The 17,064-nt window shown below is 36.4% G+C and overlaps 1 protein-coding gene across 2 annotated transcripts; it reads right to left on the bottom strand.

Annotated features, from left to right (window-relative positions):
- Positions 1 to 1,818: 1,818 nt before the first annotated feature.
- Positions 1,819 to 12,185, bottom strand: pmt (phosphoethanolamine methyltransferase). Of its 2 annotated transcripts, none has more exons than XM_066669405.1 (12): positions 12,083 to 12,185; positions 10,974 to 11,151; positions 8,608 to 8,763; positions 8,037 to 8,173; positions 7,078 to 7,235; positions 6,360 to 6,554; positions 5,249 to 5,338; positions 5,073 to 5,162; positions 4,616 to 4,738; positions 3,720 to 3,851; positions 2,811 to 2,927; positions 1,819 to 2,179 (listed from the first exon to the last, which is right to left on the bottom strand). In XM_066669405.1, the coding sequence occupies exons 2-12, from the start codon at positions 11,132 to 11,134 to the stop codon at positions 2,069 to 2,071; spliced, it is 1,470 nt and encodes a 489-aa protein (XP_066525502.1). In that variant the 5' UTR covers positions 11,135 to 11,151; positions 12,083 to 12,185; the 3' UTR covers positions 1,819 to 2,068. The 2 variants fall into 2 exon arrangements, with proteins under 2 accessions (XP_066525502.1, XP_066525501.1); XM_066669404.1 differs by lacking the exon at positions 12,083 to 12,185 and adding an exon at positions 11,767 to 12,048.
- Between the last annotated feature and the right edge of the window lie 4,879 nt (positions 12,186 to 17,064).

The following is a 17,064-nucleotide window of genomic DNA, read 5'->3' as shown; positions in this document are numbered from 1 at the left end:
CTTGAGAAGATACTGTAATTATTTTCTGCTTTATACGTTGTAAATCTAGGTTCACACTGACTGTATCTGAGAAAATACTTCCTGTTTAATAATATTACTTTTTAACTAACAGTACAAAGGTGTGTCCGAGTCACATTTACCACGGAATACTTTTAAACAAACTATGAATGCAGTAACAGCGTTACAAACATTGTGCTATTAAAAATGTTTTTATTGAATGAACACATTATTAAGACATTACCTTTGACAGTGTATACATGTGTAAGAAACTGAAATGTGCCATAACTTCTGCAGCTTTTCTTTTAAGTCAGATGTAAAGTTCAGATTTGCAGAAAATATCCTCTGTAGGGATGTTTTTTACAGTTAAAAAATAAAATAAAGGTTCAATCTGAAATAGGCAATGATTTAATCCTGTTACACCTGAAGTAATTCACTATGTTTCAGACGTAAGGATCAAGATAATGCATTTACAGAGTCGTGATAATGTAGCCTCTATTTGAGAACGGCTTTAAAAAGTGCCTTGTCCGTTTACATAGACTTTGTATCACAGTATGCATCGAATTTTTGTGTAAGATGGAGCTGTAGTGCAGATTAGACTCGAATAACATTTTTGATTTAAATGTCAGGACGGATGTTTCTTCATACAGTGCATCTTTATGTCGTCACACAGTGGAGCCTGCATAAAGCTGTGGTGACACTTTTTAAATTTTTTCAGCGTCATGGTCAAACTCATTTGCTTTGTGCAAGAAAAGCCATTTAGTAAGTATGATGTGTCACTAACAGCTTTCTACTGTAAAGATTCAGAGCTCGTTTGAGTTGGTGAAACAAGCATGGTGTTTGGAGTACGTGCTCACAGTGCTAAAATGACCCACTCTGGGAGCTTATCAGTGGGTAGAAGAGATGCAATGATTAAGCATGGCATGGGTGACTTTACAAACATGTGAAGTTACCGTTAATAGCAAACAATATAATCAGATTTGGGATAAACATGCAACCATCAAAAACATCTTCTCTTCTTATTCTTATTCTGGTCCTTTGTTATTTCACTAAGATGAGGCCAGTTGACATTCTGCATGGATTACAACAGCATGAGTCCTTAGAAAACGAGTCCAAGTGCTAAACTAGTCAAGACCAGTGACCCAGTGTAAATCAATTGGTGGAGTTTGAACCCAAAATAATCTCTATAATGAGACCTCATGCTGTTAAACAGCTGAAATTCTATATAAAAAAGAATGGAAATCATTTCAGTTTTAAAACAGCGACTTGTCTCCTCAGTTCCCAAATGTATGCAATGTGTTGTTAAAAACCAGGTGATACAACACATGGTAAACATGACCCTGTCTCAGCTTTTTTGGAATGTGTTGCTGGTATCAAATTAACAATGTGCAAAAAACAAAACAAACAAAAAAACCTTTTTCTGTTTCAACATTTAAAATATTGTTTGCATTATTTTTAAATTAAATATAGAGTTTATACAATTTGCACATCATTGCACTCTGTTCCAACATTTTTGGAATTGAGGTTGTTTTATGAAACGATTCCTGCATTAATTCAATCATCTTCTGTAACCCCTTCATCCTGGTCTGAGTTGCAGTGGGTATGGGTTCTACCTGGAATCATTGGGCGCAAGGCAGGAACACACCCTGGACATTAATTCTGCAAACAACTGTAAATGTTCGCTAACCCCACACAGTTACTACTTATTAATTTTTAACTAAATGTGTTATATAATAACATTTCCTCTAAATAAATTCATCAAACTTTAAAAAGAGGACATCATGTATATGCATATAATGTATATAATTTATTTAAGTCATTTTACAATATGCGCTAAAAAAAAAATTAAATCATATTGGACTCTATTACTTTACAGAAATCTACAGCATAATGTGCAATTAATGTGATACAATTGAAAACAAATTTTTTAGCATTTTGTGTAGTCTTCTGTCTTTCAGAATCCAGAAAATGTTAGCAGCTATCTCTCTCTCTCTCTCTCTCTTTCGTTCACTCATGCACAAACACACACACACACACACACACACACACACACACACACACACACACACACTCAGTCTCTAGAGGCATAGAACAGACCCCAGCGTTGATCTCCAGCCTCACATCGCTGTAATTTCTCTGTCCATCCTCTGATAATAGCATCATAATCCTCCTGAGAAAACTCCTACATAGAAAGGCAAAAAACTAGTCAAACATTACATGTAAATGAATATCAAGTTTATTATATAGTTATAAAACAAATGTATACTGTCAAATGTAAAAGCTTTGAGTTTCTAACATCCTCTAAACAACATTATTTTCCTTCCAAAAAAGTGCCTAAACTTTTTACATACATTCTTGCCTTCTTGTTTTACAGGCTTCCAGTACACTTATGTTTTTTTAATTTACTAAATATAAATATGTGAATGCATTTTCAACTTAAAACTAAAATACTTGTGTATTACAGTATGTAGAACTTCATTCCCAGTACAGGATGGGTTCTAATTTTTAACTGTATGAACTATATATAGCTAATGTATACTACGTTTACTGTGTATATAGTCTATGTGCACTATTGATCTGGATTAGCTTGTAGCATTTCATTGTAGCATTTCATTCCTCACTCAACACAACTGTGGTGAGAAGGAATGACGATAGAATATACTTTGAATTTTATAATTCAAAGTCATATTTAAATGAACAATCAAATATAAAATCTACAGTTTTTGAAAGCATAGAGTAATTCAGATATTTTAATAAACTGTCTTTACTTCTAAGAAACTGTTAGAAATGTACATGTGTTTGTGTCCAGTCACCTCTATAAACTCTTCTTGAATCTCCTCCGCCCTCTTCAGCTCATCCTTTATGACCTGAATGAACTGAGCAGTTCTGTCTTCTGCTCTCACATTAGTGAAGCCTGCCTCCTCCAAAAACTAAACAAACATATATACACTTTTCTGTTATAATGTATGAAGGAAATATGTATGTGTAAAATATTATTAACAGTCGTTGTAGTTGGTTTTACACCTTTATCAAAGATAGTTATAACGGTGGGGGTCTGAAATATTTAAACATATTGATGGCAGGTGATTAATTTAATTGTAACACTAGAATGTAAATAAATCCCCAGAAGACTTTCTTAGTTCATGTCTGAATGGTTGTGTAAAAACCTATTAACCTTTAAACAATGTCTATCAAATAGTACATGGGCACATCACTTCTACTCCCTTCACTGTCCACTGAGGCTGTCATAGAGCACTGAAACTTCCTGTTTTAGTTAAAGACCAAGCACACTGATATCTGTGAAAGTGCCAAATCAAAACCACCAGGAATACAGTCAAGAAATTCTCCTAGAAATCATACATTGTATTATCCCAATTTATGCTTGGAACTGGCATAAAAGGCATATTGGGTCATGAGTTTGCTCACTTATATTTATTGACGTGTACCAAACCTGATTCAATATTAGTACACCAAGGTTACACAATCATTTGTTAATCATTACTGAAAATACAACTGAAATTTTGGCCTTTTTTACTGATATCTCTGAGGATGGTAATATCATATGATATTTTTCTTGGTGATGCACATCTCTAAGTGTCCCAGTATTGATGTACCTGTGTTTTGATATGTTACATGTATTGAAACATGTATCAGTACAATCACATTATTTATATTAGGTTTTGTTTTGTAGAATAAGCGTAACTAAAGAGTGATTTGCTCACCTTGCCATATCTTTGTGGTGTATAGAGTATGTAGCCTCTCTGGTTAACATAGTCCAGGAAGGCAGGAGTCCAAGGCTTCTCTCCACAGCAGTAATCAGTGATTAACAACTTACCACCAGGTTTCAACCATGACTGCACACACAGAAAACTGACAAATCAGTACAGCTGAATGCATTATGTCAAGCCTTTTGTATAGAGATTTATTAAATTATAATATTTAAATGAATATTTAAAATAAATTGGAAAAAAAAACAATTCAACCAGAAGGGGGCAGTGTTGTCTCCTATTTTTAAACAAGGGATTTTAATACTCAGCCCCATTATTCATGCTTACATGTTATTGTGTAGGCTGTAATGTGTCCTGTGTAATTATTTGTCCCCAGTACGAGTGGCCACTTTCAGCTCTTAATTCACCCCCCTCTCAATCCTGATAGCAGTGAATATATGGCCCAAACTACAGTTATCTCATGACCTACATTTGGCTATGAGGTCCAGACCAGTTCTGGGCCAAATGTCTGGATCACACAAAATGTGCCATAAGTGCCAAAACTGTACACAGATTAGGTCAAATTTATCTGCTGTTTGTGAAATGCCCCATACCACACTTTTGCAAAGGCTATTGTCCATGTTGCACCATGTTGATGTTATATTCAAAAGCCAGTTCTATGACAACATGAATATTTTCTTACTACTTGTGACCTATTCAGTCAATGGTGGCATGAGCAAAGTGGGTCCCAGTTCTGTTTTCAAGGTTCTTATACCTCTCACAAATTTGTGCAGGTTAAGGGTGTCTGTTTTTGCAGCCATTTACACCGGTTTTGTAAGACACACATTGAAACTAAGGCAATGCAGATATCAGATAAGTGTTCAACCCTTAATTCAAACATATAAACTCACGTGAAACTTTCTGAAGAGCTCAGGTTTGTTGCTGATGTGTAAAATGGTATCTCTGCTGTACACCACATCAAAGGAGCTTTCTGGAAATGTTCTCTTTGTGGCATCTGACACCTCAAACTGGACCTGGGGCAGAATATTCAAATCAATTTTCCAAACCGCAATGATTCTTCCATGGGTACAGTATATTTTACCATGACTGTCATTACAATATTTCAGAATTTTAAGATTCTGTACATAGTTGGAGAGAGGGACATAAATATGTTTGTGGAAGGTACTCTATGGAATGTGGCTTGAAGGAACAGTGTATTATATTCCTATAAATATTAGACCTTTATCATAACAGTTTCTGCTTGTAACAATGTTTTAACCAAGGCTTTTATTTAAAAAGTGACATAGCACTTCTCTTTATGGCTCTGGATTATCACATGACCACTGCAACCAAAGATGCTTTACTCACGGCTGGAATCTTTTCTTGCACTGCTCTCTCCATGGCTATCTCCACCATGTTTGCCGACAGGTCCATTCCCAAAACCTCCACCCTATAGTTCTATCCATATGACAAACATGGGTAAGACCTTAGTACTTTGAAAATACTCTTTAATTCACCATTTGGTCAGTGATCCATTGGCTCACCTTTGCCATGTAGAAGTCTCCTCCCCCTATTCCACAGCCCACATCCAGCACTTTCTGTCCTGGGCTCAGATTCAAAAGGTCAACAAACTCCTTATGAATTAGAAATAAGAAAAATATATTAGTTCAACTAATTCAGAATAATAGATAGTATCAGTACTCCCACATATTATAAACAGATTCTATAAACTAGGCTTAAGTCATTGCATTTACTATTAAAAATGTAAAAAATATCAACTCGTACATCCTTAGAAACACCTGAAATATACATAGTACCTTAAGCAAAAGACATATAAATCATGTTTCAGTCCTTTAAACAATTGTTAATTATTCTATCTCCACTTTATCGCTTTTTGCAGTATTTTTCAGCTGTTCCGCCCCTAACTGGATCTTATGGTGAATTGCAAGGTTTGTATCTTAGAAATTCAACACAGGAAACAGAAAACATTTTAACATTTATTGCACTTATTTAGTCTGTGCAATATCTTCTATCTTATGTATATTATATTGTTATTATATGGGAAAGAATATATATTCAATACTTTATTATATTTGCTACACCAAATTTTAAAAAATCATTAAACAGTTCAGTTGAATAAATGTATTCTCACTGTCACACAGACATTTTGGGGTGAATCCATTAGTAAAGGCAGTATGGTGCTTATTTTATATAAGGACAAAAACATGTCGGACACACTCATTCCACAAGCTGCTCCATGCTAATATGGTTAAAGGGGACATGCCTCTCCTACTCTAGGTTTTAGCAAAATGTTTTCCACACAAAGCTGGCCATGTGTTTTGAGATTTTTTTTCATTATGATTAGCTCTCCACATGGCTGTTTATACACAGCTTTTAAAGCACAATTCTCATCAGCAGTATTCAACAGCTGCCTGCTTTTTTTCGTAAAACATTAGCACTTAAATGCAAAAAATATTTACATCCCTTTACAAGTTGTGACAAAACTGTGGACCAGTATTGGTGGATTATGTATGTCAATCAGAAGGTATAGGGGTTTGGGTCTGTGTTAGCTAGCTGGGCTTATTATGTCATTATGCTGAAATATGGCTCACAAGAACATGCAGCTCTGGCTACATTTAATATATGTCCTCTGACCTTGGTAGTGCTTTGTCCCCCAGTGCTGACGTATCCTGAGCCAAACATCTTCTCATACCGCAGGATACCTCTGCGTGTATACTGCTGATTGTCCAAGAACTGCTGGAAGGTTTTGAAACCTCCCTGGTGCTGCTGGATCATGTCCCTTCTGACTTTTTGCATCAGCCAACACACCTGGTTCTGATTCTTCTTCATCTGAGAGAATGTGTGTGTGTGTGAGGGGGAGAAAAAAAAGAGAGAGAGAACATGAAAGACTACGTGAAGGGGAGAATAAGAGAAATGCTAGAAGCTCAGGTTCTTCATTGCTCTTCAAACTACCTTTAAATCTACATTTTACATACCTCTACTACTTACTGACTTAACTATAGCCAATAAAAATGTGTGTGTGTGTGTATATATACATATAGAGGATATACTATAGTGTATGAAAAAGTAATGGACTAAATCAAATAATGCATTGATGTATTTTAAAATATCTGGAATTTCCAAATGGAGTCGTCTCAGTCTGCATCCGTTTTTGTTTTTTGTTTAGTAGCTTTTTGGTCAGATATTTGCCAATGTTGCTATATTTTGTTCATGCACAAATAAATTGTATATTTAATTCCTGTATATTCAGTATATTACCTGTAATATATTACAGTGTGGAATAATACAAGACAACAATATTTCACATGATTTTACATTATTTATCATTAAAAATAGGAACAGCGGTTGTTACTTTGATATAGGTATGTACAGTTCTGCACAGAACTGTGTCAAATCCATAGGAGTGTGTCCCACTCTCCCCTGACTCCTTCCTTGTCAAAGATGTCATCAGGTGGCTGTAGTCAGCTGGTGTGCGGTAGTGGGTGGGATTAAAATCTCTCTTACAATCACCTATGGGGGACACATTTAGTAATGTAAAAAACAAACCAGCAGGTACACTGAAGAGTCTGAACATGGGAACAGTTTAAATGTGTTGTTTCTAGCACACACTTATGATCAGTGTGTAAGATGCAGAACAGTATACAGTTCAAAACCATTCTAAGAAATATCTTTTATTAAAGGAAACCTGAGATGAGGCTTACTGTCACTTGTCACTGTGTACTTTACTCTTTGGAACCTGTTAAGCTTTGTAACAAAGTGGGGTTTCTGGTTTATCATCCCCAGAGCAAGTTAATGATGTTGTGTAGAATTCAAACATTCATTCATAAAAGGGAGAAAAAAGAGATAATTTTTTTTCTGTCATCACATTCAATATCCATATGCATTAATATGGAGTTGGTACACCTTTTTGCAGCAATTACAGCTTCCACTGTTCTGGAAAGGCTTCCTACAAGAATTTGGAGCATGTTGAGAATTTTTGCCTATTCATCTAAAAGAGCATGTGAGAGATCTCACGGTCTCATTTATAGTTTATCTGGGTGTTTGATGGGGTTGAGGTCAGGGATCTCCTCCGGGCCCACCAAGATCATCTACAATAAACTCATACAACCATTCTTTTATGGACCCTTTTTTCATGCTGAAACACAATAGGGCCTTCCCCAAACTGTTGCTATGTTACCTGCCTGACTGCACTGATGAGTTTGTCAATTATGAATGTTAATAGCTGTTTAAATCAATGGCTCTCACTGAATTCTTTTATCGATTAGATAAAAACATAAAAATTGCACGTGATGGAGTTTATTGGGAACTCACCTGATTGGTGAAAGCAGGACTCTCTGAAGAAGAGATATCCCCCAGGGCGGAGCCAAGACAACATCCTCTTTGCTACTGAATTTAGCTCTTCTTCACTCAGATACATCAGCAGCCAGTTAGAGAAGATCAGGTCAAAACTGAGAGAAAGAAAACAGACTTCAAGCTGTTCATTCATCCACTCAGTTATCGATCCATGCATCTAATCTACTTTACTAGCATGTCCACATTATGCAAAGTGAGATGTATCAGTACTTGGAAACAAAGATACTGTGTGCAAAGTTTTTCTAGCACACTAATTAAACGAATTATATTGCTTATATTATTGGATGCACTATAATAGTGTCTGTGTGAGCATAAATGTATGGAATGCACATCATTATCATTTGACATTTTTCATTTTATTAAATGTGACTGAGGCTTAAAGTACGGTATATTCCCCATTCATGTGCCTGCCTTTACACAACTGCAGTTCGTTACATGAACAACTGTAAAGTTTTTACATATACAGCAGCTGAGTGATTATGAATGTAGGTGAAAAACATGAACGATTTTGTCACAGATCTCTACACACCTGTTTTCAGACAGCTCCAGCTGTGTGACATCTGCTTGGATGAAATCTGCATTTCCAAGGTGACTGTTTTCTTTTCTGTTCTTTTCAATAAAGTTCTCCATAAAGTCCACAGCTGTCACATGATGAGCTTTGCCAATGAGATGACTGGTGTAGCGGCTGAAAGGTATCAAAGTTTGGCAAATGCATTAATCCAGTGGAATAAAGAAGTACTTCAGGGGAAATATATTCGTGTCATATTTATTTAGAATATCAGGCACTATGTCCAAATTTTGCAGACACTATAATTAGCGATTTTGTTATTTTATGGCCCACACATAAATAGGGGTATGCTCTGGAGCAGTGATACATGAGATTAAGGTTTGCACACTCAATGCCAGGCATGAGCTGGAGATATAAAATCCACCAGTACTGAACTGTGAAGGACAACATCTATGTTCTCTGGCACCATCATTTACTTTTGAAATTAGAAATAAGAAGTTAGAGGTTAGTGGTTCTGGTCATGAACTGAAAATCCAACATCAGTGCTTCCCTTCACTAATGTTCACATGGCTAAGTGAAGTTCTAACACCTAGTTTAAATATTTCCCTGAAAAGTAATAGTGCATACTGTGGCAAGGAGAGACAAAATATCTACTAATATCCTGTGGTTTTAGAAGAAGTGTTGGATGAGCGTGTTTTAAACAACTATTGCTCATATAAAGACTGTTACAATCATTAATGCTTATGACCATAAAGTCTTTTAATGTTAAGGCAGTTATGGATCACCATTTATTTTTTTTGGTTTATGTTTGACATTATATTCCACTGTATATTATAAACCTCTGCAGGATCTTATACTCACCAAACTCTGCAGTACATTACCACAATGGCAGTATTGTTACACTGTGATCTGCTTGCATCACCTTTTACCCATATCTGCAGTGTGCCAGAGGATGTTAATATACTACCACACTGTTTTGTGACTTACCACAGAATTTAAACTGATTAAGAGTTTGAGTGTTCTCATACAGATGGCAAAGTCCGCATGCTGCCAAACTGTCTGCTAGGTATTACTAAATACTGACCTTATATCAACTTTATCACTTTGATCTGTAGAAGCAAAAAGCTACAAGCCAAAATGTAGTAATACATGGAACAGGTAACATTAAAGATATGGTTAAAATTAATTGTTAAAAATAATGAACAGACATGTCACTTTTATAGCTGTGTCATATAAATGTTTTGTCTATTTTTTTCTAAGGATGTCTGTTTTGTGTCATAAAGAAGAATGATTTTCATTTTTTCCCCAAATTTCTAAAGCTTAGTAACTTTAAATGTATCCAATTCACTCCTTAGCACCTGTCATTTAGATTCTTTGGAGTATTTCCTGACTTCTCTGACTGTTCATCAGTTCATGCCAACTTGTATTATAACAAACCCTGTAGCAACTGTAAATGACATTGACCCCAATTAATGCAATCCTCAGCAAACATCACCCTCTGGACCCCTGTTCAAATAACTGTTGTCTGGATCTCATCGTCCTTATAAATGGTGTTACTTTTCACAAAATAAAATGTTGTCACTCTAACACTTAATAGAGTCTAAAGCTCTGTGTTCTTATGTAATAAAACACACCAGTAATCTGATTAGCTGCTGATTACAATCAGATTATGTTGGTCTGGCTGAGAATTTTAGGATGAATCCCAATTAATGAAGCCAAAAGTCTGGAAAATGGTGAATTACGTATGTATGTATTAATAAGTTTATTACTTTGAAACAGAGGTGTTAAATCTGCAGCTATTTGGTAGACTGAAACATTAACCCCTGTTTTACTGCTCATTTAATCCTCCATTTTAATACTACAGATAGTATGAGGTAAATATATAACCTGTAGATACTGGCCATTTATCAATCTGATATTGCAGATGAAAATAAACAGCCATTTGGGCTAAATCTGGCAGGCTTTATCGTGAAACAATGATACTGATACATGTGTAATTTTTTTTGTATCTATTAAATAATTCAATATGTCAGTGTTCATGTATTAACTGATAATTTGTAGCTTAAGGTGCTCATAATTTCCTTTTTAATCTTTAAGAGTTTCACTGCAGCTCTAATCAGATTCACCTGAGACCCAATAGAAGCCTTGATGAACAGATTCAGACATGGTAAATTAGATGGACTGATTTAACAATCGTTACCTACACAAAGGCCCTTAATGTACTCCATTATAAGTGCATTGGTGCAGAGCACTCCCTGATTTCTTGCAAGATAATTTATGCACTTGCTTGTATTTGAGTCTTAAAATGTTTATTTTAATGTGGACATAAAGACGTTAAATGTGTGTGTGTGAGAGTGAGTGACTGAGTGTGTGTGAAGCTCACATACCCAATGCCGGCTCCCAGCTCCAGTATATCAATGCCGTCTAGACTGGGAAGTAGCTCCAGTATCTCAGGCAGCTCGTGCTGGGTCAGAACAACGGCGTTAGAGTCCAGCATCATCTCCTCCACTGTCGCGAACTGGGAATGTTCTTTCCAGAACTCGGTCATTGTTGTTCGTTCTTTTCCTACGAAATAGTTTGGAACATGTCACAAAATGTGGCCATGACAGTGTGGTCATTAGAAAGACTGTTAATACCTGTATTTGATGTGGAAAGAATGATATGCAATAAGTTTCCATAAGAACAAGAACCCCAAAAACAAAATGAGCACATTTAAAGACATGTTCTGTTACCGCATTTCTGTTCAAGCAATTGACATTTTTAATAATCACTTATTCAGAACTGATGGGTTACCAGACACTCCTATAATTTAAATCACTTCTAATTTAAATCACTTACGCTCTTACATAAGTTCAGCACGCGTACTCTGACTTGTATTCTGACTGGCTTGTATTCATATCTAGCATACCATCTATAATACCCATAATTTGCCCTATGTAATGTAGTCCTGCCGGTAGTGCACTTGACACATCACCCATGTGTTGCACCAGAAAGTTTGCGCTAAGCCCTCTTCCTGAACCATTGTCCATTTAGCTGCTGAAGTCATGATGAATCATGGCAAACCATTGAATAGCACAACTGTCAAAGCAAAGCATTCTGTCTGCACTGAGTTCCATTTCACCAAACACAATGTCCACAGCAAGTACCTCTGAAGTTTAATTCTAGCTTGAATCCTCTTACCTTTGTCCATGCGGATGGAATGTTCAGAGGTGGGCTAAAATAAACAAGGCAAGCAGCAGATATTTAGAAAAACAAAAGTGTCAAAAGCTGACTTAAACACTACTCAGAGACCTCTCAGTTAAACAAAGACGCTCCTCTGATGCCTTTAATTTAACTGTAACTGTAAGTTACTGAACACTGTCACAGAGGCCAGTGTCCGCGTGTCTCTTTAAATACTAAAGCACCGCGGTGCCGTCCCGACCGGTCGGGGGAGGCGGGGCGTGGCGTGGCGGCGCGAGAGGGCGTGGATTATGTATAGTCATATTCTTTTAAATACCTGACCGCCGACGTGTGGCGCGTACTGAGTTGGAAGGGAATTCCCTGCAGGCAATATTCCCGCGCCCTCCTCACCGAGTGCTCCTCGGGTCGCTAGAGTCTCCGGAATGAGAGAGACGCCTGGGGAGGGGCGGGGCCGAGCGTGTATAAGCCGATCAGCGAGTGCTCTGATTGGTCGAGGGAGGTTACATATTTATTTATATATTTAAATTACAAATTAATTTAAAACGATTCGCTTTATTTTATTAATCACACGGAGAGTATTCAGATGCATAAAAAATAGTTAAAAAGGATATAATCACGACACAGGTGTGACGTAATACTGATGATAAAATAACAGCAAAAACAATCCCAACAGCGAAGCCAATGGTTATGTGACATATGAGTGAGAATGAAAATAAGGACAAAATGGCTTCAAGACAACTTTCATACGCAATATTTAAATGTTTGGGAACCCATGATCAGATAATTGTTAATTTTTTTAAATTAAGCTACAAATGTTCTAAGAGAGAAGCTTTAAAGCCCAGTAGCTGTTTGTATGAAGTGGGTATTTTGGCTCTGAAACCTGCTGACGCCTACCCTCTCTCTCTCTCTCTCTCTGAGCTCGCGTGCTGGACCAGAGTTGCGCAATGTTGCCTCATGCAGCTGAAAATGTGGCCTGGACATTAGAGCAGAGCAGAGCAGAGGATTGGTCAGAGCTGAATTAAAATGTTTAAAGCAGCAGTTCAGCCAAAATGTACACAAGTATAGTCAATGCTCCTATATTACTGAATACATATTGATCTGAATTTATTTGATTAAATCATGTGGTCTTTACTGAATTGTAATAAATACTTTGTAATTAAATGTGGTTGTCCTTATTCATGAACAAGTTCAAAATAATCAATACACCAGGCAAGAAATACCCGTGATAATAAATGCACAGGAGAACACTGACCTTAACTTGGCAAGACCAAAGAAAATAAGATACAGATTAACATTATCTTCATGAATAAGTTTTAAAGCAACAGATAAATAACTGTAACTGTTTAGACAGACTGGAATAAAACGGATCTCCAGTCTAGATTTAGTGTTTTGTAACCACATTTCACTCAAGTGTATACATACTTTTACCTTTTGCAAGCATTGTGTTTATGAGCGTTATTCACATGGAACATCAAGATACTTCAAAGGAACACTTTTTACAGTGTCACAATGCACTGAGGCAAAGTTAATGTACACTAATTTAGTTTAAACTGGAAGCCTCAGTTATCACAGGTAATTAAAAGTGTTTCAATACCCAAAGCCTATTTAAGTTTTCTTATGTGGTTTCTGACATTTATCTACAAAATGGACTGAACCAAAAATTATGCTAAAGTTGTCAAAGTTAAAACAAGTATTGCAGCATTCTTTAAACCTGAATCTTGTATTTAATCTTGTTCATTTTTATAGATAGCAGTGTCATATTGTGGCAGATAACACACACAATCCTCCATGAGATCACCTACCAAATGTGTCAAACCTCAAATGCTGGAAGCTAAATGAGACAAAAAGGTAGCCTTACTACTTTTGAGATCATTGGAAAACTGTGTGTTTTTTTCAACATTCACTTTACAGAAATGTAGTGACACAGTCCTTTAATTAGCAATTAAATAATGAAACTGATAGTGGAAGTCTGAGAAAAATACCTAACAGCCTAAAGAAGAAACAATGGAAGGAACCATGACTCGAAAGGAAAAACACCAAGGAAGACACACACAAGAACAAAGTCATTTACATCTGTAGTGGCTCCATTCAACAGTACATTTATAAACTCAGTATAATCCCCTGTTTTATTAATGATTATTTGTAAAAATCTAGTTAAATCTACTTTTCTCATTTCTCCAACAAGTTTTACACCATAGACTTATTTAAGAAATAAGAATCTTCTCAAACACAAATGAACATTAGGCTTATTCCATATTAAGAATTTCCAGTAATACTATTACTACTATAACAACTAAAACACAGATACTAACAGTAAACCTTCAGATTAATTACTGAATAAAAGCATGCTGTTTAACGGTGTAACAGCTGGACTATTAAAATCATGGTGATTTGTCATCTTGTATGCAATACACCTGTAGCCATAAATTTCGATGGCACAGATGATGTAAGAAGGGGGTTTCCAATTTAAACCAGCCCACTCTTAACACGTCTACCTACTTATCTGCTCTGGTGTTGAATGGATTTGGTTGCTGTGAGCAGCTGAAGTCCCTGGTCAGACACTGTAACCTTGGTGGAAGTGTAATGTACAACTCAGGCTACGCTGATAAAACACTGCCATTTTAACATTTGACAGTCTTCCAACACTACACTTCCAAAGTCCAGAGTACGGGTACGGTGACCTAGCCCATACACTCCAGCCGTGAAGTAGATCATTTTTTTGTATTGGTCATTTATATACCAGTCAAGAAGGTATATACAAAGACAGAAGGTGTAAATAAGTGTGAATAAGTAAATAAGAATTATGAATGGCTTTTGCGCATAAAACCACACAAATGTCATAACTGGACATTAGAAGAAATAAAAAATATATCTGCCTCTGTCTGTCTCTTTCCCTCCCTCTCTCTCATATTTTATAATGACTATAGACTGTTATGTGCTCATATTATATATGATTATATAGACCGATACATATGTACAATGTTTGAAGGCCCATATTTTTCTTGTACTTCACTTTTCCCTGATGCATGGCATTTGTATGCAAAAATAGAAGGCCCTTTCACTGCCATTATCATGGCACTGGATTCATATAAAAACTGTGATAATACATTGGGATTATGTTATTAATTGTGTACAGTGTAAGGGGATAGATGCAGTTCTGGTGTAGTTCAGTGTTTTGGTGTCAGCTAAATGGGGGTAGACAAGACCGTCATTTTGCTTCTTCCATGAGCACTCAATGTCTTATTTGCACAATTGATTACAACTTTCACTGTGACACCCTACAGCACTAGAGCCAGCATGTTAACCCCTTTGTTTACCCCTTTATACAATGCCTGTTTCTTCACTGCCAAATCTAATTCTTTCAATTTATGACAAGGTCCAAGAAACACTCTACTGAATTACAGTCGAATAGAATTAAGTGTTTTATGCTTGTTCGTGGCACACTGACATGCTGAATTGATATTAGCAATCAGATGAAAGACTGTGAATACTAATCCATTTATTTAATTTGATGACACTAGATGGCAGCAGATCGGCTGCTTAAAATACAGTAGATCCTTTCTTTCAGATGACGGAGGTTCCCACTGAGATCCTACCAAAGAAGGGAGCGTCTATGATTGTGGGAGCAAGGCAAGGCAAGTTTATTTATAGAAAAAGAAACAATTAAATTAAAAGCCAGAATAAAATCATAAATGTCCAATAAGACAATTACATAAAAAGAGTAAAATGATTAAAATGATTATGATTGAATGATTGGTCTTTTTTGGAAGTCCAGCTAAGAGACCATTACAGTAATCAATGCTAGAAATAAAGGCATAGATACGTTTCTCCAGGTCTGTTTTGTCAGAAAATCTCTAATCTTACTGATGTTCTTAAGAATGGTAAAATGCCGATCTAGTAACCGCTTTAATATGAGACTAAAACTGAGATCTGAGTCCATTAATACACCAAGGTTGCGAGCCAGTTCTTTAGATTTGAGGGCTCTCGAGTCCAGATACGTAGCCAATCTTTGTCTCTCATTGCTGTTCCCAAGTAGTATAATCTCAGTTTTATCTTTATTCAGCTGCAGAAAGTTGTGTCCCATCCAGTTAGTGATGTGTTCAAGGCACTTGCTTAATGAGTTTACTGGACCAGAGTCGTTTGGGGACAGGGCCAAGTAAATCTGAGTATCATCTGCACAGCTGTGATAGGACAGCCCATAGTCCTGTAGAATCTGACCAAGAGGAAGCATATATAAATTAAATAAAAGTGGTCCAAGAATAGAGCCCTGGGGGACACCACAGGTTAGTGGTATGTTCTCTGAAATATTATTTTCTATTTCTACACATTATTCTATATTTCTACATTAGACTACAAGTGGATGATTTGAGATGATTAACTGTGTCGATTAAAATTTTATTATCAACAGTACTGAACTCTGACATTTAACTAAGGAGTTTTTATGAGGTGATGTAGAGGGTACAGATTCATTGTTGGATATAGATGTACTAATCGCTCGTCTGATATTCTGGATTTTAGTGTTAAAAAAGAATGCAAACTCATTACATCTCTCAGTTGATACAAATTCAGGCCATTGGTGTAAGTCTGTAAGGTGCCATTGCTGTAAGTCTGTCGACCACGGTGGCTAAGATTTTGCTGTTGTTAATGTTATTGTTGATGATGCTAGAGAAATAGGATTGTCGTGTTGTATTCACGTAGCTTATCTTTGTAGATTTCTTTGTGAATATGAAGACTTGTTTTACGCCATCTGCGTTCTGCCTTGCGACACTCCCTCTTTTGGATTTGAAGCATTTCTCCATGGTGCTTTCTGTTTGCAAGACATAGCCTTCATTTTAACTGGCGCAATCTCATCCATAACAGTGACAATTTTTGTATTAAAAAATATTCAGCAGATCATCAACAGAGTTGGATCGTTCACATGGTGTAGTGCACATTTTACTCATGAAAAGTGTAGCTGTGCAGTCCTTTATAATCCTTTTCTTGACAAAAACTCTTCTGTCTCTGATGACTGGTGAGGCCCACTTATCAAAGAACACAGTAGTGATCTGACAGTGCGACGTCCTTCACAGTCACTGATATGTTGAGACTCTTTGAGATAATAATATCCAGCGTGTGACCATGACAATGTGTACTCCCTGTAACATGCTGTGAAAGGCCCAAAGAGTCCAATATGGCATGCAGTTCCTTGGCAAAACAGTCCTTGGGATTGTCTATATGTGCGTTAAAGTCACCAGCAATAACAAAATTGTCAAAGTCAGTAGAAATAAAAGACAGCATCTCTGTAAATTCATCAATAAA

This window comes from Hoplias malabaricus, chromosome 4 (assembly GCF_029633855.1).
Source record: "Hoplias malabaricus isolate fHopMal1 chromosome 4, fHopMal1.hap1, whole genome shotgun sequence".
In the NCBI taxonomy this organism is placed as follows: Eukaryota; Metazoa; Chordata; class Actinopteri; order Characiformes; family Erythrinidae; genus Hoplias; species Hoplias malabaricus.
This window is presented reverse-complemented; position numbering and strand designations above follow the sequence as displayed.